This window comes from Sorex fumeus, unplaced genomic scaffold, assembly GCF_029834395.1.
Source record: "Sorex fumeus unplaced genomic scaffold, SorFum_2.1 ptg000019l, whole genome shotgun sequence".
Taxonomy (NCBI): domain Eukaryota; kingdom Metazoa; phylum Chordata; class Mammalia; order Eulipotyphla; family Soricidae; genus Sorex; species Sorex fumeus.
Window position 1 is genome coordinate 667460 of NW_026606076.1, and position 21803 is coordinate 689262.

Consider the following 21803-nt stretch of genomic DNA (forward strand, 5'->3'; position numbering starts at 1 on the left):
CTCCCATCCCGAGCGATCTCTCCAACCATCATTTACTTAGTGATCCCTTCTTCATCCCAGCTGCCTTTTCCCCCAGCACATGAGACCGACTTCCAAGTCATGGAGTGATCCTCCTGGCCTTTATCTCTACTATCCTATCCTAATAGGTGTTAGTCTCCTAATATGTTACTTTATATTCCACAAATGAATTCAGATATTCTAAGTCTGTCCCTCTCTTTCTGACTCACTTCACTTAGCATGATACTCTTCATGTTAGGTAAAGGTAAAGGTACTCTTCATGTTAATGCATTTATATGCAAATTTCATGATTTCATCTTTTCTTTTCTTTTCTTTTGTTTTATTTATTTATTTATTGCTTTTTGGGTCACACCCGGCAATGCACAGGGGTTACTCCTGGCTCATGCACTCAGAAATTACTCCTGACGGTGCTCAGGGAACCATATGGGATGCTGGGAATCGAATTCGGGTCGGCCGCGTGCAAGGAAAACGCCCTACTTGCTGTGCTATTGCTCCAGCCCCGATTTCATCTTTTCTAACAGCTGCATAGTATTCCATTGTGTAGATATACCAAAGTTTCTTTAATCCATCATCTGCTCTTGGGCACTCGGAAAACATGAGATTTATTGGGAGGAAAAGAACAATTGCATGGAGAGTAACCCACTCCCAGGAAATAAAGTCAATTTTCGCTATGTTAGCGTCCAGATATATATATATATATATATATATATATATATATATATATATATGAACTGCGATTTACAAAGTTAATGAGTTGCATTTTAGGCACAAATTATTTCGAAACCCTGATGCCATTTCACCCATTACTTTTTCTTTTTTTTTTGCTTTTTGGGTCACACCCGGCGATGCACAGGGGACCATATGGGATGCTGGGAATTGAACCCGGGTCTGCCGCGTACAAGGCAAACGCCCTACCCGCTGTGCTATTGCTCCAGCCCCTCACCCGTTGCTTCTTATTCTTTTCTCACCGCCCCCCCCTTGATTTCTTCCCTTCTCTGTCCTTCTCCTCTATAAACATGGGATGGAGGGTGATCTAGGCATCCCTGCTACAATACATTTACTACATTTTCTCTGTTGTGTAGACCGCGACTAAGTGAGATCATCCTTCTTCTGTCTTGTTTCACTCAACCTGCTATCTTCCAGTTTCAACCACAGTTGCTAGCTGCCCCCATTTTTTGCAAAGGGATGGGGTCAGGGAGCTGGAGGAGGCATCTTCTGGGCTGGAAGTGGCATCTTCTGGGAGTGGCTGGAGGAGGCATCTTTTGGAAGTGGCTCCAGAGCTGCAATGCACGTTTTTTTTTTTTTTCTGTTTGTTTCATTTGTCCTGGAGTTCCCACCCTGCTATGCTCAGGGCTGACTCCTGGCTCAGTGCACGCACTGGGGCTCTGTCCTGGAGGAGTTGGGGGACCTGCTTTGCAGAAGGGTGAGCTCTGGGTTTGCTCCCCGGCTGTGCCAGGATGCCCCGAGCCCTCAGTGATGGGGACCCAAAACCAAAACAAACACAGCATGGACGCTGCGGCCAGGGTCCGGGTCCCAGTGGCCTCTTTGCCAATAAAGCCAGACCCGGGTCTGTTTCCCAGGAAGCGCCGCCGGAAGTGGCGTCCGCCCCGCATTTCCTTCCGGTTCCGCCCGCGGTTCCCACCGTCCGAAGGTTCCGGCGCTGGTGGCCGTTGTTTGCTCCGGCTGGGGTGTCAGGCTCTGACAAGGGGGCAGCCCTGCAACCCCCCACCGCCCAGCTGCAAGTCCGTCTCCTTGCACCGCGCCCCTGGCATGGGCCCCGCCATGCACCGTGTCCAGAGGGATGCTACCACTAGCAGATGCCTCCATCACCTCCTGGTCCTGCTGGGTCCAGGGCTCAAGCCAAGCCCTGGGATGTGGGAGGTGACCCACGGGGCACAGCCTGGTGCAGCACTGGTGACAGTGGGTCACTGTTCAAAAGTCCCAGATATACTATTCTTTATGTTTTGTTCAGGGGGGCCACACTTGGCAGTGCTCAGGGACTCAGGGATCAGTCCTGGGGACAGGGGACCCATGAGAACCTGAGTGAGTCTTCCCCACGCAAGGCAAACTCCCTCCCTTGCTGCATATTATTATTATTTGTTATTTATTATTATTTTTTTATTTTTATTAGTGAGACATCATGAGGTACAGTTGCAGACTTACACATTTTCGTGCTTGGGTTTCAACTATACAATGATCAAATAAATACCCATCCCTCCACCAGTGCCCATTTCACACCATTCGATATTTTCAAGGATGAAAATATCGACGAATAAAGTTGCTCTGATTCAGAGTTGGAAAGATAGGAAAGTTTATTTGGAAAGTGAAAAGGAAAGGAAAAGGAATTCCCTAGTTGGGGGGCGGGGAAGGACTTCATGCGGAGCTAAGGATGGCTCTTTTATGATGTATTTATTTATTTATTTATTTAATAGGAAATATGGTTCTTGTTTCCGTTATTGCTTTTGGGCCAAACCCAGCTGTACTCGGGGCTGACTCCTGACTCGGATCACTCGGATCACTCCTAGCAGTGCTCAGGGGACCCTTTGGGTGCTGGAGATCGAATCTGGGTCAGCCACATGCAAGGCAAATGCCTTACGTGCTGTAATGTTCATTCAGTGAAAACTTACCTTGCTTCACTAATAATCAGTTTTATCACTTGTCATCCCGTTGTTCATCGATTTGCTTGAGTGGGCACCAGTAACGGCTCCATATGTCCCTGTCGCGGGCTAGTGTAGCCCAGTGGCGTCTGCTCACTCCAGGAACACGAAGAGCGTCAAACCATTCATTCAGGATCTTGACAAAAATGTCCGACCAGGGGCTGGAGCAATAGCACAGCAGGTAGGGCATTTGCCTTGCACGCAGCCGACCCAGGTTCGATTCCCAGCATCCCATATGGTCCCCTGAGCACCGCCAGGAATAATTCCTGAGTGCCTGAACCAGGAGTAACCCCTGTGCATAGCCAGGTGTGACTCAAAAAAGCAAAAAAAAAAAAAAAGTCCGACCATCTCATAGGTGGGTGGCCAGGAGTTCTTTTGACGTCCTGTGGAATCCAGTCAGTAGCAGCTCTAGTCCAGCAGTCGTCTCCAAATCGCATTACGTGTCCGACCCATCTGATTTTTGACGCCTTGGCAAACAAGGCAGCGTCCCTGATCCTCGATCGTTGACGGAGGACAGCACTTCGGATTTCTTCACTAATAATAACAACAAAGATTGTTACAGCAGATTCGAGGATTGTGCAGTGGTCTGGTTAGTTTTAGAGTCTTTTGAGTTACCTGTCGGCTTAGATATTTTGTCATTTTCTCTGAGTATTCTGTGAGCCTAAATTCTGTGGCAGAAACTAAGATCATCAGAAACTTTTTTGTGTGTGTCTTTTGGAGTCACACCTGGTGATGCTCAGGAGTTACTCCCGGCTCTACATTCAAGAATTACTCCTGGCGATGCTCAGGGGACCCTAGGGATTCCAGCGATGGAACCTGGTCGACCTCATGCAAGGCAAGCGCCCTCCCCACTGTACTATCACTCCGGCCCCATCTTGGGCATCTGGTTAACTTTGCTGGGCTTTTTTTTTTTGAGGTGGGGGTTACACCTGGTGATGCTCAAGGTTTACTCCTGACTCTGCACTCAGGAATTACTCCTGGCGTAGCTGTCGGGGGGGGGGGGGTGACCCTCTGGGATGCCAGGAATAGAAACCGGGTTGGCTGTGTGCACAGTGAACACCCTCCCCGCTGTGCTATGACTCTGGTCCCGCCAGCCCCGAGGCCCCACCTTGGGAGATTGTTGACTTCCCATTCCCAGAAAGAGCCCAGGTATTTGCGGGTGTTTACAATGTGGAATGAAGACACCTAAAATTGAGCTGCTGGAGCTGGAGTGATAGCACAGCGGGTAGGGCGTTTGCCTTGCATGCGGCCGACCCAGGTTCAATTCCCGGCATCCCACATGGTCCCCTGAGCACCGCCAGGAGTAACTCCTGAGTGCAGAGCCAGGAGTAACCCCTGTGCATCGCCAGGTGTGACCCAAAAAGCAAAATAAATAAATAAAATAAATAAAATGGGCTCATATGGGGGCTGAGAGATAGTACAGTGGATAGGGCGTTTGCCTTGCACATGGCCAAACCGGGTTCAGTCCCTGACACCCCATATAGTCCCCTGAACCCCACTAGGAGTGAGTCTCCTGAACCCCCACCAGACGTGATCCCTGAGCACAGAGCCAGGAATCATCCCTGAGCACTGCTGGGTGGGACCCCCTATCCCCCTGATTTATTTTTAATGGGCTCATACAGGGCTGGAACGTCGTGCAGCAGGGAGAGTGTTTACTTTGCATACAGTGAACCCAGCTTCAATCTCCAGCATGACATATGACGCCCCCCCAAACCCCGCCGGGAGTGATCCCTGAGCACTGCCAGGTTTGACCATGAAACCGAAAAAAGAAAAGAGTGCTGACAACTGCCTTCTGGAGCTTTCCTCTAAGAATCTGTCTGTTGACAGCTGCACTAGCTGAGACTCCACTCTGTAATGCTCACTCTACTTTTTTTCATTATTATTATTATTATTATTATTATTATGGGGCTGGAGCGATAACACAGCGGGTAGGGCGTTTGCCTTGCATGCGGCCGACCCGGGTTCGATTCCCAGCATCCCATATGGTCCCCTGGGAACCTCCAGGGGTAATTCCTGAGTGCAGAGCCAGGAGGAACCCCTGAGCATCCCTGAGTGTGACCCAAAAATCAAAAAAGAGAGAGAGAGAGAAACTGAAGCTGCCAAACTCTGAGATTTCCCACCCTGCCCCCCAGTTTGCAGAGTGATGAAGCCTAAGCACAGAGAAGTTGGATGATTGTTCTTGGTGGGTAGCAGGCAGGGACGAGAACCCTGGTCCTTCGTCTTCCGGCTCTGTGATCAGGGAAATCACGGCTGAGTGGGGGATTCTTGCTCTAAGAACCTGAATGATCCCTGCAAAGATGAGTTGATTTCTCCAAGAGGAAAATCGACCCAGAGGGGGTTTTCTTTTGTTTGTTTTTTCTTTTTGGGTCACACCTGGAGATGCACAGGGGTTCCTCCTAGCTCTGCACTCAGGAGTTATTCCTGGCGGTGCTCAGGGGACCATATGGAATGCTGGGAATCGAACCTGGGTCGGCTGCATGCAAGGCAGAGCAATAGTGCAATGGATAGGGTTTTGCTTTTCACGCCCACCCGGGTTTGATCCCCAGCGTCCCATATAACCACCGGAGCAGAAAGAGAGCCAGGAATAACCCCTAAGTATCGCTGGAGTAGCCCCAGAACAAAACCTGGTGAGTGATACAGGGAGTGGAGAGAGAGTACAGCGGGCAGGGGGCTTGACTTGTACCCGGTTCGATCCCCGCCCCCCACAGGGTCCCCCCAGCCCCTCCAGGAGAATCGGAAGGGCTACGGCCTGCACGCAGAGCCCTGGGCAGTGGGTGGGGACGAGGGACGGAGATAAATAGGGTAAAGGAAGGGCACTTGCAGATCCCAGAGAGACGCAGAATGGGTGGTCTCGGGCCACTCTTCTCGACCCTCCCCAAACCCACCTAAAGCCCAAAGGGTTGCGGCGGCGATTCGCTGACTGGCCGGCAGGGGGCGCCGCAGGCCCGGGACTCTCGTTCCAGCTCAGGTTAGTCCTGAAAAAAAAAAAAACAAAAAACGGACCAGAGACTCAACCTCCCAAGAGTCGGTGATTATTTCCGTGGGTTCATTAAGGAAAGTCCCTCGGAAAAGAAAGCACGAGGGCCGGGGCTGGAGCGATAGCACAGCGGGTAGGGCGTCTGCCTTGCACGTGACAGCATCCCTGCATCAATTCCCAGCATCCCATATGGTCCCCCGAGCACCGCCAGGAATAGTTCCTGAGTGCATGAGCCAGGAGTAATCCCGTGCATCGCTGAATGTGACCCACGATCACGATCACGACCATCCTGTTGTTCGCCGATTGCCTCAAGCAGGCCCCAGTAACGTCTCCTTCGTCCTAGCCCTGAGAATTTTTTAAAAAGTGCCACATTCAAGGCTCCTTCAGGGTTAGGAGAATGAGACCCATCACTATTACTGGTATTTGGCATATTGGGTACGCCACGGGGAGTTTGCCAGACTCTGCCGTGTGGGCAGGTTACATTCAGGAGCCTGCCAGTTTGTCCAAAGTAAGAATGAGATAATAAGATGTCATTATTATCTCATTATGTCAAAACCCCACTTCCGGGAGCTGGGTTTTATAGTCTCTGGGTCTTGGCCGTTGATGGGATTACATGGCGCCAGGGGGCCAGTCGGTGGGTGTGACCCCTGCCTACTGGAAGATGGAGGATCTGGGTGGAGGATGCTCAGCCCTGATCCGAGCAGGCTTGGAGATCTCCAATGGTACAAATAAAATACAATTTTTTTTTATTAATTCAAAGCTCATTCAGGGTTAGGAGAATGAGACCCATCATTGTTACTGGTATTTGGCATATTGGGGACGCCACGGGGAGTTTGCCAGACTCTGCCGTGTGGGCAGGTGACATTCGGTAGCCTGCCAGGGATGTGACCCAAAAAGGAAAAAAAAAAAGCATGAGGGCCAAGATCTTTGAAAGTCGGAGCTGGAGAGATAAAATAGCAGTGGGGTATTTGCTTTGCAAGTGGCAGACCCAAGTCCGATCCCACACATCCCATAAGGTCCCTCTGAACCCCGCCAGGAGTGATCCCTGAGCACAGAGCCAGTCCTGAGTCCTACCAGATGCCCCCCTCCCCAATAAACAAAAACACCAAAAAAGAAAGTAAGGAAGAAAAGATCTTTGAAGTCAGCATTCAAATAGAATGAATTCGAGTCAAGAACTGGAGTCAGAAATTCCCCAGACTGGAGCTGGGGTTATAGCACAGCGGGTAGGGCGTTTGCCTTGCACGCGGCCAACCCGGGTTCGATTCCCAACATCCCATATGCTCCCCTGAGCACCGTCAGGAGTAATTCCTGAGTGCAGAGCCAGGAGTAACCCCTGTGCATCGCTAGGTGTGACCCAAAAAGCAAAAAAAAAAAATGGGGGAAAAAAAAGAAGAAAAGAAACGCACCCATCCTAAGTGTTTTTGCGGGTGGAGGGGAGGCAGGAAGCACTCCTGGTAATTCTTGGCTAACTGGGTCCGGATACAATGCTGGGGGTCACCAGGGACACCCTGGGGTGCTTGGGGACCTCCAGGGCCACAGCTGGTGGTGCTCAGGGAGTCTGCAGTATATTGTGCTTCAAACTCCCGCCCTGGTGCTTACAAAGCACCTCTGATCTCTGAACATAATCTCCCTGCACCCCACTCCTGTCCCTTGTCCTTTTTTTTTCTTTTTGGTTCACACCCGGCAATGCACAGGGGTTATTCCTGGCTCATGCACTCAGGAGTTACTCCGAGCAGTGCTCAGGGGACCCTATGGGATGCTGGGAATCGAACCCGGGTCGGCTGCGTGCGAGGCAAACACCCTACCCGCTGTGCTATCACTCCAGTCCCTCCCTTGTCCTTTTATGACGACAAGGAGGATGGGGGGGCTTCACTGGGTGGTGTTTGGGGATCATTCCTGGTGGGACTCAGGGGACACTATGGGATGCTGGGCATCGACCCCGCGTCGACCGCTCGCAAGGCAAACAGCCACCCCTCTGCACTGTGGCTCAGGGTTCTGGAAGGGGGCGGTCACCACAGAGGAGCGAAAACTGCTGAAAGCGAAGCAAATAACTGGGAAAACAGGAAGCAGCCAAGGAGGGGCTGTTTTCCTAGACGGAGGACTGGGGGAGGGGCTGGGAAGTTGAGGGGTGAAGTCTGTGCTATTTGGTTGCTGTTTTTATTTTGTTTGGGGACCACAGCTGGCTGTGTTCAGGGCTGACTCCTGGCTCTGTGCTCAGGGACCACTCCTGGTAGAGGTCACGGGGACCCTATGGGGTTCCAGAAGCCGAACTCGGGCCGGATGCATGCCAGGCAAGTGCCCTGTCCACTGGAGTATCTCTCCAGCCCCCACTGTTCTGGGTGACCTCAAAGTAAGCTTTTCACTAGTTTCCGACAGCGGATGTAACAGATCGCCTCAAACTCGCTGGCTTAAGACCCATTTATTTTATTTTATTTATTTATTTATTTTTGCTTTTTGGGTCACACCCAGCGATGCTCAGGGGTTATTCCTGGCTCTGCACTCAGGAATTACTCCTGGCAGTGCTTGGGGGACCATATGGGATGCCGGGGATCGAACCCAGGTCGGCCGCGTGCAAGGCAAACGCCCTACCCGCTGTGCTATCGCTCCGGCCCCAAGACCCATTTAATTGGGAGGATCCTCCCAGGATGGGAGATGCATGCTGAAAGTAGACTCTAGACCGAACATGATGGCCACTCAATGCCTCTTTTGCAGACCACAGCACCCAAAAGGAGAGAGAGAACAAAAGGGAATGCCCTGCCACAGAGGCAGGGTGGGATGGGGAGGATAGGGGGTGGGAGGGATATTGGGAGCACTGGAGGTGGAGAATGGGCACTGGTGGAGGGATGGGTACTCATCCACTGTATAACTGAAACCCAGGCACAAAAAAATTGTAAGGCTACAACTGTACCACATGGTGTTTCACTAATGAAAAAAAAAAAAAAGACCCATTTAAGGGCCAGAGTGATAGTACAGCGGGGAGGGCATTTGGCTTTCACATGGCTGACTGGGGTTCAGTTCCACCATCTCAAATGGTCCCCCAAGCACTGCCAGGAGCAGAGTCAAGAGAAACCCCTGCACATCGCTGAGTGTGACCCCACCAAAAAAAAAAAAGACCCATTTAAAGGGGCCAGGACGATTGTGCCCAGGGGAGGGAGGGTGGGAGGTCTGGAAGAGGGTGTCTACCTTGCACACAGCCAAGCTGGGTTCGATCCCTGACATCCTTAAGCACAGAACCTGGAGTGAGTCCTCTGCTCTGCTGGGTGTGACCCTCAAACCAATTGAAAACACACGACGACCCTTTTAGGGGGCTGGAGAAATAGTGTGGGACACACTCGCCCTGGCTCCCCTGAGGCTGCAGTGGTTGCCACCCTGCACGCGTGCTGTCTCCGAGGCACCGACAGGGTTCGCTCCTGAGCACGGAGCCAGGAATAGGCCCTGGGCACTGAGATGTGGCCCAAACACTGCCCCCACCCCCCAACAAGAAAATAACAGGAAGAGCCAGTTAGAGAGCTGGAACGACAGTCCAGTGGGGAGGGTGTTTGCCTTGTACGTGGCCAACCCAGGTTCGATCCCCGGCATCCCATAGGGTCTCCTGAATACTGCCAGGAGTAATTTCTGAGTGCAGAGCCAGGAGTAAGCCCTGAGCATCAACGGGTGTGACCCCCAAGCAACAAAAAGACACAGTTAGAGCCCCACAGTTCTATTACCAGAGACAGTGGGGCATGCCCCTGCACCACCTGACACCGGTCTGTCACTGCAGGCATACTTAGGGATTCTGCTTTTTTTTTTTTTTTGCTTTTTGGGTCACACCCGGCGATGCACAGGGGTTACTCCTGCCTCTGCACTCAAGAATTACTCCTGGCGGTGCTCAGGGGACCATATGGGATGCTGGGAATCGAACCCGGGTCGGCCGCGTGCAAGGCAAACGCCCTCCCCGCTGTGCTATTGCTCCAGCCCCGACCCATAGGGTTTTTTTTTTTTTCTTTTTGGGTCACACCCGGAGTTGCACAGGTGTTACTCCTGGTTCATGCACTCAGGAATTACTCCTGGCGGTGCTCTGGGGACCATATGGGATGCTGGGAATCGAACCCGGGTCGGCCGCGTGCAAGGCAAACACACTCCCAGCTGTGCTATCTCTCCAGCCCCCAATACGCATTTTTAATCACACATACACAAATTCATACTCAGATACCTTCACCGTCCTCCAACCCAATCTCCCATGGCCTCACCTCAGCTCCCATCCCTACCGGCCCGGAAGAGAAGCTGCTGTTTGACCGGCCAAGGAGTTCCCGGCACAGAGATGGGAAGGAAGCGAGTGTGGGAGAAGCGGGGTGAAGGGCGGGGCACGGGGCTGCCTGTCTGTCTCTGTCCACAACGGGCGCTGCTGGCCACCATGGACACCACGGAGTACAGAGAGTGGAACGAAGGGCTCCTGAAGCGCCATGCGGGTAAGAGCAGCTTCTTCTGCCCCCTCTTGAGCCCCTCTGACCAGAGCTCAGGGATTGATGTGGGGAGATGCTAAAAGGATGTCTGGGGTGGGGCTGAAGCGATAGCACAGCGGGGAGGGCGTCTGCCTTGCACGCGGCTGACCCGGGTTCGATTCCCAGCATCCCATAGGGTCCCCTGAGCACCGTTAGGAATAATTCCTTTTTTTTTTTTTTTTGCTTTTTGGGTCACACCTGGCAATGCACAGGGGTTACTTCTGGTTCATGCACTCAGGAATCATTATTGGCGGTGCTCAGGGGACCATATGGGATGCCGGGAATCGAACCCGGGTCGGCCGCGTGCAAGGCAAATGCCCTACCCGCTGTGCTATCTCTCCAGCCCCTAGGAATAATTCCTGAGTGCATGAGCCAGGAGTAACCTCTGAGCATCGCCGGGTGTGACCCAAAAAGCAAAAGCAAAAAATAAAATAAAATAAAAGGATGTCTAGGGGGCTGGAGCGATAGCAAAGCAGGTAGAGCGTTTGCCTTGCATGCAGCCGACCATGGTTCGATTCCCAGCATCCCATAGGGTATAATTCCTGAGTGCAGAGCCAGGAGTAACCCCTGTGCATTGCCAGGTGTGACCCCCCCAAAAAAAAGAATGTCTAAGGTGTGGGTGCAGGAAATACTCTTCACCCCTCAAGCCAGTTGAACTTGGATTCAAATTCTAACTCTGCCTCTTAAGGGCTGTGTGGCCACAGGCAAGCCACGAAACCTCTCTGAACTCAAGAGGGGAACCAGGCTGCCAAAGCTTCACCCTCAGTGCCTTAAGGCTGGGAGCACACGCTGCTGTGTGAAGGAACCCTGGTATTGGTCCTCAACATTGTGTGGACCCCCAAACACCAAGAGTAGCCCCTGAGCACAAAGGCAGAAACAGCCGCTGAGCACAGAATCAGGAGTAACCCTGAGCATAGAACGAAGAGTAGCCCCTAAGCACAGAACACTGTCACTGTCAGGGATGGTCCCAAAACAATTACAAAAGCAAAAAAAAAGCCCCAAGCTTGGGGTCCGGCATTCCAGGCCTTCCTGTTACAGGACCCAGATCTTTCTTTTTTGCTCCAGGTACCTGCAGGTGCTGGGGACAGAGGCTGCTCGGCCTGGCCCTGGTTTTGGTGGCCAGCACCATCGCGTGGATCCTGGTGCTGACCATCCTCTCCTCCAGGGGTGAGCGGCTTCCTGAGGATCGGGGAGAGGGCTGGGTCCCCTCTCTCTGGAGGCATGCCCCCTCCAAACCACAGTGCTCCAGTTATGTGGGAGACCCAGCTGAGGGGGAACAGGAGTCCAAAGATTTGGTCTCTCTGAGGGCTGGAGAGACAGCACGGCGGGTAGGGCGTTTGCCTTGCACGCGGCCGACCCGGGTTCGATTCCCAGCATCCCATAGGGTCCCCTGAGCACCGCCAGGAGTGACTCCTGAGTGCAGAACCAGGAGTAACCCCTGAGCATCGCTGGGTGTGACCCAAAAAAGCAAAAAAAAAAAAAAAAAAGATTTGGTCTCCACTGGCTGTGCGCGTGCACATGTGTGCACGGAGGGGCATGAATGCAGGGGGACCGTCTCCCCTCGGAGGGTGTGCTTGCAGGTCTTGTGCGCGCCGTCTGCCCGCCCCCCTCTTAAGCAGACCCCAACTCAGGACAGGCCTGGCCATCATGCCTGCGGGACCTTCTCTCTGCAGCTTCCTCGGAGCGCGGGACTCTGCTCAGCCGCCAAGACCTGCAGGTGACAAATGGTGCGCAGTAAAGGGGACAGGGGGTGGGGGCGGGGGCGGGTGAGGCCTGAGTCTCAGGGGTCCGTCCTGGGGTCCGGATAGCGGGTGGAGGGGGACTTCGCCTGGGTGTGTGATCTAAGGGCGGGGAGGGTTCCTTTGTGTTTCTGTGGGTGACTCTGCATGTGTTGAGGGGGCTTGGGGGGCTCCTTCCAGCTTCCAAGCTGACGGCGCTCCTGGATGACTTGAAGAAGGAGGTCAAAGCCTACAATAGCAGCTGTGAGTCTTGGAGATTGAGTGGGAATTGTGGGTGGGAATTGTGGGCGGGAATTGTGGGTGGGAATTGTGGAGCTTGTGGGTGTGTCCAAAACGTATGCGGTGTGGGCGGGCCCAAGGTTTATGGGTGGAGCTTGTGGGTGTGGCCAATAACGTGAGGGTGTGGGCGGGCCCAAGGCTTATGGGTGGAGCTTGTGGGTCTGCCGAATGACGTGAGGGTGTGGGCGGGCCCAAGGCTTATGGGTGGAGCTTGTGGGTCTGTCCAATGACGTGAGGGTGTGGGCGGGCCCAAGGCTTATGGGTGGAGCTTGTGGGTCTGTCCAATGACGTGAGGGTGTGGGCGGGCCCAAGGATTATGGGTGGAGCTTGTGGGTGTATCCAATGACGTTGGGGTGTGGGCGGGCCCAAGGTTTGTGGGTGGAGCTTGTGAGTGTGTCCAATGACATTGGGGTGTGGGCGGGCCCAAGGCTTATGGGTGGAGCTTGTGGGTGTGTCCAATGACGTGAGGGTGTGGGCGGGCCCAAGGCTTATGGGTGGAACTTGTGAGTGTGTCCAATGACGTTGGGGTGTGGGCAGGCCCAAGGATTATGAGTGGAGCTTGTGGGTGCGTCCAATGACGATAGGGTGTGGGCGGGCCCAAGGTTTATGGGTGGAGCTTGTGAGTGTGTCCAATGACGTGAGGGTGTGGGCGGGCCCAAGGTTTGTGGGTGGAGCTTGTGGGTGTGTCCAATGACTATGGGGTGTGGGCGGGCCCAAGGCTTATGGGTGGAACTTGTGAGTGTGTCCAATGACGTTGGGGTGTGGGTGGGCCCAAGGCTTATGGGTGGAGCTTATGGGTGTGTCCAATGACGTATGGGAGTGTGGGAGGGCCCAACATTTGTGGGTGGGGCTTTGTGGGTGGGTCCAGTGATGTGGGTGGGGCTGTGAACCCTGTTCAAGGTTTATGAACGGGGCTATGGGCGAGTTCAAGGCTGATGGGTGTGACTTGTGGGTGTGCCCAATGATGTGGGTGGGGCTGTGGTGGACCCAAGGTTTATGGGTGTGGCCTGTGGGCGGGCCCACTGTCTGTGGGTGGGGCTTGTGGGCGGGCCTAAGTTTTTGTGGGTGGGGCTTGTGGGTGGCTTCAATGGTGTGAGTGGGTTGTGGGCGGGCCCAAGACGTGCGGGTGGGGCTTGAGGGTGGGCCCAGTGGGGATGCTTTTTCGACTCCGCCCCCACCGTCGTCCCCTCTTGGAGCAGGTGTGAGCATGCAGGTGCAGCTCCAGACGGCGTACGCCGAGCTCCAGAAGGCGCAGGGAAAGCTGATGGAGCAGGAGAGCGGCCTGAGTGAGCTGAACCAGCGGGGTAGGGGTGCCATCCCCCACCCCGCCTGTCCCCACCCCACCCCCATTCCTCATCACGCCCGTCCGGTCACGTCGGACTCCTCAGGAACGCCTGGTTCCTTTTCCCTGGGAGGCCTGGCTTTGGCCACGGGAGTCCGAACCGTGATGACAACTCCTGACCCCAACCCCAGCCTGAACCCCGAGGTCCCCAGCAGCCTTGGTCCCGTGACCGGGGTCAGGGACTTACCCTCCCCTTATCGTGACCCTTACCCCGGACCTTGACCCCGGCCATCCTCTGCACCCCGTCTTGGCCTCGCAGTGACCCAGAGTTTGGCGGAAGCCGGGAGGGACCGCGAGAACATCCGCACGGAGCTGCTCCGGGCGGTGGAGGGGGTCCGACAGGCGAATGGTGAGAAGGGGCAGGGCGGGGGTGGGGGTGGGGGTGCAGGGGGCGGTCAGAGCTACCCTCTGGCCTTGGAGTCCGCGATCTGGCCCCACGTGCACACACGCCTTAGTGGGCGTGCAAGCAAGCCACTTCCGTATCTCCTCCCGCTTCTGCCTCCTGCCAGGCTCCTGCCAGCCGTGCCCCGCGTCCTGGTTGCCTTTCCAGGGCTCCTGCTACTTTTTCTCCCAGCGAGCGGCGCAGTGGGAGGCGGCACTGCGGCACTGCGTCCAGCAGGGGGCGCACTTGGTGATCGTTAAGGACCTGGAGGAGCAGGTGCGCGCCCCGCAGTGCAGAGCAGAGGGCAGGGGGCGCGCCCGGGGCTGGGGGGCTGTTCCGGGGGCGGGGGGGTGGGGAGGGGACTGTGAAGCGATGTCAGTGTCACTGCCCCAATGCAACTGCTCTTCCTGCCCAGATCTTCCTGACCCGCAACAACGGCAACTTCGGTTACTGGCTGGGCCTGAGAGCCCAGCGCAGGGGCCACGTGGTCCAGAGCTACCAGTGGGTGGACGGGGTCCAGCTCACCTTCAGGTGAGGGGGGAAAAGATCCAGCAGGGGGGAGATGTGACAAGATCTCAGGTACTGTCGGGATGGGCAGACTTCAGAGGGGAAAAGAATACCCTTCCTCTTTTTTTGGTTTTTTTTTTTTCCTTTTTGGGTCACACCCCGGCGACACTCAGGGGTTACTCCTGGCTCTGCACTCAGGAATTACTGGAATTACTCCTGGACGTGCTCGGGGGACCGGGTTGGCCGCATGCAAGGCAAAACGCCCTCCCTGCTGCAGCCCCAAGGAACTGCCTTTTAGGAGGAAGGGGTGTTAGGAAATTGCGTTCCTAATTAAAGAAATAAATAAAAGGAAATTATGTTCCTGGTAGTTGCTGAGCTCAGACGGCTCAGGGTATCTAAAGTGAGATCTGGAGCTGGAGCACTAGCACAGCGGGGAGGGCATTTGCCTTGCACGTGGCCGGCCCGGGTTCGGTTCCCAGCATCCCATATGGTCCCCTGAGCACCGCCAGGGGTAATTCCTGAGCGCAGAGCCAGGAGTAACCCCTGTGCATTGCCGGGTGTGACCGAAAATGCAATAAATAAACTAATTAAAAAATAAATAAAGTGAGACCCAATCCATAACCAGGCTACCCGGAGCTAGGCGGTAGGACGGCGGGTACACATTTGCCTTCCACGTGGCTGACCCGAGTTCGATGCCCGGCACCCCATATAGTTCCCCGAGCCCCGCCAGGGTGATTCCTGAGCACAGAGCCAGGAGTCAGCCCCGAGCACTGCTGAGAGAGGCCAAAGGAAACAAACAAAAAGCCACCGTAATCAGGCTAGACGCTGAAAGCTGGACCACCCCAGGCCAGGCCCAGGCTCAGCTCGCCCCCTGCAAGGCGCCCACCCTCTTCTGCCGCACCCCTGCAGCCACTGGAACCGGGGGGAGCCCAATGACTCCATGGGACGCGAGGACTGTGTCATGATGATCCCCACGGGACTGTGGAACGACGCGCCGTGTGACAACGAGAGAGACCGCTGGATTTGCGAGAAGCGGCGAGCCTGCTAGAGCGGCCCAGGGACCGCCCAAGCCACGCCCACCGCCCCACGCAACCACTCACAGCGCTCGCCACGCCCTCATGTCCCGCCCGCTCGCGTGGCCACGCCCCCGTCGCCCGCACGACCCCGCCCCTCTCCCCGCCCTCCCACGTGACCTCGCCTGCCCCGCCCCCTCGCGTAGCCCCGCCCCGCCCTGTGTGCCACGCCCCCTTTCTCTGCTCCTGAGAACCAGCCTCTTGGTCCAGCATTTTCGCCTTCTGCTGGGACTTCTGCTCCAACCTCCCGGGCACACCTACCTTGAACCTTTCCACCTTCCCAGGCAGCTGCTGATCTGACCCCACCCCCCACCCCCCGCCCCCCATCCCCCACCCTCCCTCTCTGGCCGTTTTTCCCGCCTTAGTGCCCACCCCCCTTGCTAAATTGGTCTTTCCTCCCACCCCAAAGATGCTTGCAGTCTTGGCGACCCCAGAAGGAATAAACTGTTGGAGAGAAATGAATCGTGGGCTCCTGGCTCCCCTGGGAGCCGGGGGTCGTCAGCGTCTTCTCAGAGATCTTCCGGCGATCCCTGTGGCTGAGTCCACTTGGTGGGCGCTGGTGGTTCTCGAAGGCTCCAAACGCGGGTCATTCATTCACCCCCACGAGGTCAGGAGGTCGGGAGTGCAAGCAATGAATGAGACACAGTCCTCAACCCCTGGGGAAACGTCTCCTCTCTTTTGGGTGGGATGAGTAGGGCCTCACAAGCAGTGCCCAAGACCCCCGGGGTTCACTCCAGGCAATTCTCACCCAAATGACTAATGGTGAGGTGCTGGTTTAGGTCTTGTGGGGCTGGAGGGAGGGGGGCTGTGACCCACCTCAGCAGTGCTCATGGGCCTCCAGGCCTGCACTTGGCAACGCTTGGGGAAACCTGGCGATCAAACTGGGGTTGGCTGGGGCTGGAGCAATAGCACAGCGGGGAGGGCGTTTGCCTTGCACGCAGCCAACCTGGGTTCGATTCCCAGCATCCCATATGGTCCCCCGAGCACCGTCAGGAGTCATTCCTGAGTGCATGAACCAGGAGTAACTCCTGTACATCGCCGGGTGTGACCCAAAAAGCAAAAAAAAAAACCTGGGGTTGGCTGCCTGCAAGGCCAGCACCTTCACCCCTGCACTGTCTCTCTGGGCCCTGAGCCTTCTGTGCAGGCAGAAGGTTCTAGAAGGTATGGAGGTTGGCGGTCCTTAGTTGTGGCTGACCTGGCTGAACCCCATTTGAGGGGGTCCAGAGTCTGGCTCTATCCACGGGGGAGTTTTGCTCTGAAATCACCCTGCACTCCCAAACTTTCCTGCTTGTCTTCTGGGGATCTGGGGGCTCTCCCAGAATTTCCAGTGAATGTTGGTCCAATTTGGGGTGGGGGGGGAAGTGACTGATGGAATTGATTCTGGATTTAAGGGTGGCTAGGTGGCCCCTGGGAATTCCTTCCTGAGGCATCACTTAAACAATGAGAAGGTGAAAACTTTCAGTGCTGGAAACACACACACACACACACACACACACACACACACACACACACCAGGTCCCTTTCTGGGTGCACCGGCCTTGCAGCTTAGACAGAAGCTCTGATCAAGGCCAGGAACATTCTGGCTTCTGAACAAATCACAGAGCCAGGGAGCAGGTTAACCTCCAAAGAGTCAGTTTAGGGCCAGAGTCATACATAGTACAGTGGGTAGGGCACTGGCCTTGCACATGGCTGACCTGGGTTCGATCCCTGGGTCCCTCAAGCCCACCAGGAGTGATCCCTGAGCACCGCCAGGACTAAAACAAAATAAAGAAGAGGGACCAGAGAGACAGGACAGAGGGAAGGCGTTTGCCTTGCACGCAGCTGACTCTGGTTCAGTCCCCGGCATCTCAGATGGTCCCTTGAGCCTGACCACAGGGAATCATCTCTGAGCACAGAGCCAGAAGTCAGCCCTGAGCACTGCAGAGCATGGCCCCAAAAAGTATAAAAGGAAACTCAGTTTTCCTCTGTGCCTGGAGACATGAGGGCATGTTAGGGTTCCGGAAGGAGGGGGCATTGCTCCCCGCAACTTGTGTGTCTGCGGTTGCTGGCGCGTGTCTTGGGAACTGCCAGGGGTCCTGGCGCATTGCACAGTGTGCCTGGGATTTGCTTGTGTGACGCTGAGTGCCCGTGGCGTTGGCCAGAGCTCTCAGGCTCTCAGGAGTGTGTGTGTGGGATGCATCCGGTGCGTCAGCCAGAGGTGACATGACTGTGTACATGTCTAGTATGTCTAGTGGCCGCCCTCCCCCCCCAAACTCTCTCTCTCTCTCTCTCTCTCTCTCTCTCTCTCTCTCTCTCTCTCTCTCTCTCTCCCTCCCTCCCCACATGTCCAAGTCACCGTCTCTAGGTGTAGGTCTGTCCATGGGTGTTGGAGCGGCTGTGTCCATGTCTGGGAGGAGAGAGTGCTGTGTTTGCATGGTGGGAACATTGTGGGTGTGTTTTGTGAACCGCCTGTTACTGGTGTTACTGTGGTGTGTGTATGTGTGCTTTTCTTGTGCTGTGTGTGTCTGTGTATCTGTGTGTCTGCATGTGTGTCTGAGTGTGTCTGTGTGTCCGCATCTGTGCCTGTGTGTGTCTGTGTGTGTCTGAGTGTCTGTGTGTGTTTGAGTGTGTCTGTGTCTCTGTGTCTCTGTGTGTGTCTGTGTGTGTCTGAGTGTGTCTGTGTGTGTCTGTGTGTGTCTCTGTGTCTGCATGCCTAAGTGTGTGTATCTGCGTGTGTCTCTGTGTCTGTGTGTCTAAGTGTGTCTGTGTGTCTCTGTGTGTCTGTGTCTGTGTGTCTGTGTGTGTCTCTGTGTCTGCGTGCCTAAGTGTGTGTATCTGTGTGTGTCTCTGTGTCTGTGTGTCTAAGTGTGTCTGTGTGTCTCTCTGTGTGTCTGTGTGTCTCTCTGTGTGTCTGTTTGTGTGTCTGTGTGTGTTTGTGTTTCTGTGTGTCTGTGTGTGTCTGTTTGTGTGTCTGTGTGTCTGTGTATCTGTGTGTGTCTGTGTCTGTCTCTGTGTGTCTGTCTCTGTGTGTCTGTGTCTGTGTGTGTCTGTGTGTGTCTGTATGTCTGAGTGTGTCTAAGTGTATCTGTGTGTGTCTGTGTATCTATGTGTGTCTGTGTCTGTATGTCTGAGTGTGTCTAAGTGTATCTGTGTGTGTCTGTGTATCTATGTGTGTCTGTGTGTCTGTGTGTCTGTCTCTGTGTGTCTGTGTCTGTGTGTGTCTGTGTGTGTCTGCGTGTGTGTCTGTGTGTCTGTGTGTCTAAGTGTGTCTAAGAGTATCTGTGTCTCTGTGTGTCTGTGTGTGTCTGTCTCTGTGTGTCTGTGTGTGTCTGTCTCTGTGTGTCTGTGTGTGTCTGTGTGTCTGTGTGTGTCTGTGTATCTGTGTGTGTCTGTGTCTGTCTCTGTGTGTCTGTCTCTGTGTGTCTGTGTCTGTGTGTGTCTGTGTGTGTCTGTATGTCTGAGTGTGTCTAAGTGTATCTGTGTGTGTCTGTGTATCTATGTGTGTCTGTGTGTCTGTGTGTCTGTCTCTGTGTGTCTGTGTCTGTGTGTGTCTGTGTGTGTCTGCGTGTGTCTGTGTGTCTGTGTGTCTAAGTGTGTCTAAGAGTATCTGTGTCTCTGTGTGTCTCTGTGTGTCTGTCTCTGTGTGTCTGTGTGTCTGTGTGTGTCTGTCTCTGTGTGTCTGTGTGTGTGTCTGTGTGTGTCTGAGTGTGTCTGTGTGTGTCTGTGCTCTGGGTTGGATGACCCCCTGAAGCTGCTCCTGAGCCATCTGGGTGGTGCTGCCCCGTTGACGACACTCGACATTGGCCTTGAGGTGGGAGAGCTTCAGAGACGTTGCCTCGGAGGCAAAGGACAGTACCAAAGGGGGCGCCGGCCCCTGTCATTTTTGGTCACTGCCCCTCTACTGGGGCTCGGCCTGGCTCCGGCCTGTCCCCCTGCCAGTAGGCGGCCTGCGTCATGCTCACTGCGTTCCTGCCCTCCGTTGTCTCACCCCTGCAGTGCCGCCACGGCCTTCGCCCCCGGAACCTGTGCTGAATCCCCGGTGCAGTGTCCCCTCACCGAGTCCCAGTCCCTGACCGTCCCTGCTCCCTGGCGGCCGCCTCCCCTGCGTGCGGCCTGTTGGGATCAAAGGTTGTTGGTCACTGTCTGCTGATGCATCTGCCACGCTCTCGTCTGTGGCCGGCCAGGGAAGGCCCACCCGGGACCCCGACACCGTGGAACAGTGACTGAGTTTAGACACTGTGATGTGTGTGTGTGTGTGTGTGTGTGTCCACCTGCCCGCCAGGGACCCCCCAGTCCATCCCTCACCCCACCACGCTCAGTAGCTCTCATGAACCCACCCAATTCCACCAAATTCTCACTTCCCCAGTACTGGGACCCGAGTCAGAGGTTAGAAGACTCCCCTTGCAGGGTGCAGGGAGGGGGACCCCCCACACACACACACACAAGCAGGGCCTATAACTTCCTTTCTGGGGTAAACTGAGACCCAAGGGGGGTCCAGAGAGTTGCCACCCCTGGCTAAGATCCGGACGCTCTGACCCAGTGCTTGTGGTGAAAAAAAAAAATCCCCATGGGGTTGGGGGCCAGCCCAGGACTTGGGGGTCCACAGGTCTGTGAACTCCCATCAGCCCATCCACGAATCACCCCATCGGCCCTTGGCAGCCAAGCACAGCTGAGCGCTGGGGTCTCCGTGGGGGCCGCCAGGGTGGGTGACGGTCCTTGGGGACCCCTGGCTGTGGGGTATTCTAGGCTCTCCCGAGACAAGCCTGAAAGAACAAAGCCTCATAGATGGGGGCCCACATCCGCCGGGTTTCCGCCCGCCCCCCCGGAAAAAAAATACAAGAGACCAAGGTTAATTCTGCAGAAGGCGAGAGGGAAGGATCTCCGCATCTCACGGGGTCCCCCAAGTCCCCAGAATCATGGTTGAGAGGTTGCCCCTCCCCCCACCTCTTCCTCCTCTGATTTAAATAGAACCCAGGCGGAGACCCAGCCAGCAGAGAACTGCACCCCGGAAGGACCCGGGCTGGAGGCGTGGGGGTGCCCTGATTACGGTGCCCCGTCTCCCCTGCAGCCCACCGAGGCCTGAGAGGGCATTTGCCTGGGCGTGCTGTGTCCTGGCCATGAGAGGTCCCGCCCCGCGTGGACGGGGCCCCCAGCTCAGACCGTTCTGTCACGGCATCTTCTGCCTCCTCCCCAAACTCTTCTCTCACCCCACCCAAAGTTTCGAACCCAGGTCATCCGCCTTGGCCTCTGGACCAGAGGAGGTTACCAGAGTCGTTTGTTTTTTGGCTTTTGGGGTCCCACCCAGCGGTGCTCAGGGGTTCCTCCTGGCTCTGCACTCAGGAGTTACTCCTGGCGGTGCTCGGGGGACCCTATGGGATGCTGGGAGTCGAACCCGGGTCGGCCGCGTGCAAGGCAAACGCCCTCCCCGCTCTGCTATGGCTCCAGCCCCCCACCAGGGTCTTAATGACCCCCCAACCCCTGGCCCAAGAGCAGGGGTCGGTCCCCTCACTCTCCTGTTACCTCCCTGACTCGGGGAGGGGGCTGGGGTCATGCATCAGAGCAGAGTCTCTTAGCACTTCTGTGACTTTCTTCCTGCCTCCCCGTCGATGGCGCCTTCTGGGGGGGGGGCGCTCAGCGTTTCTCCTGGCGGTGCTTGGGGGACCACCTGGATGCTGGGGATGGAGCCCAGGTCAGCCCCGGCAAAAGCAAACGCCTTCCTGCTGCACAGCCCTCCAGGTGCTCTGTTCTCTTGTTTGTCTCCCTTCTCTCTCCTCCTCTCCCTCCCCTCCCCTCCCCTCCCTCCCCTCCCCTCCTCCCTCTCCTCCCCTCCCCTATTCCCATCCTCCCCAAATCTCCCCTCCCCTCCTCTCCCCTCCCCTCCCTCCCCTCCCCTCCTCCTCTCCTCCCCAAATCTCCCCTCCCCTCCTCTCCCCTCCCCTCCCTCCCCTCTCCTCCTCCCTCTCCTCCCCTCCCCCATTCCCATCCTCATCTCCTCTCCCTCCCCTCCTCTCCCCTCCCCTCCCTCCCCTCTCCTCCTCCCTCTCCTCCCCTCCCCCATTCCCATCCTCATCCCCTCTCTCCTTCCCTCCCCTACCCTCCGCTCCCCTCCACTCCCCTCCCTCCCCTCCTCCCTCTCCTCCCCTCCCCCATTCCCATCCTCCCCTCCTCTCCCCTCCCCTCCCCTCCTCCCTCTCCTCCCTCCCCCATTCCCATCCTCCCCTCCCCTCCTCTCCCTTCCCTTCTCCTCCTCCTCTCCCTCCTCTCTCCCTTCCCTTCCTCTTTTCCCTTCCCTTCCCTCCCCGTCTCTTCCCTCCTTCCCTCCCCTCCCCTCTCTCCTCCCCTCCCCTATTCCCACCCTCACCTCCTCTC

At 55.8% G+C, this 21803-nt stretch overlaps 1 protein-coding gene across 2 annotated transcripts; it reads left to right on the forward strand.

Annotated features, from left to right (window-relative positions):
* The first annotated feature begins 10001 nt into the window (after positions 1-10001).
* CLEC4G (C-type lectin domain family 4 member G) lies at positions 10002-15750 on the forward strand. Of its 2 annotated transcripts, none has more exons than XM_056113193.1 (9): positions 10002-10100; positions 11199-11300; positions 11807-11860; positions 12053-12115; positions 13351-13455; positions 13753-13842; positions 14003-14151; positions 14291-14406; positions 15292-15750. In XM_056113193.1, exons 1-9 carry the CDS (start codon positions 10046-10048, stop codon positions 15428-15430), a joined length of 873 nt encoding a protein of 290 aa, XP_055969168.1. In that variant the 5' UTR covers positions 10002-10045; the 3' UTR covers positions 15431-15750. The 2 variants fall into 2 exon arrangements, with proteins under 2 accessions (XP_055969168.1, XP_055969169.1); XM_056113194.1 differs by having other exon boundaries at positions 13351-13437.
* Positions 15751-21803: the final 6053 nt, after the last annotated feature.

Coding starts and splice junctions, on each gene's coding strand:
- CLEC4G (XM_056113193.1), top strand. CDS start 10,046: ATGGACACCACGGAGTACAGAGAGTGGAACGAAGGGCTCCTGAAGCGC. Junction 10,101..11,198: donor GCTCCTGAAGCGCCATGCGG/GTAAGAGCAGCT, acceptor TTTTTGCTCCAG/GTACCTGCAGGTGCTGGGGA. Junction 11,861..12,052: donor AGACCTGCAGGTGACAAATG/GTGCGCAGTAAA, acceptor GGCTCCTTCCAG/CTTCCAAGCTGACGGCGCTC.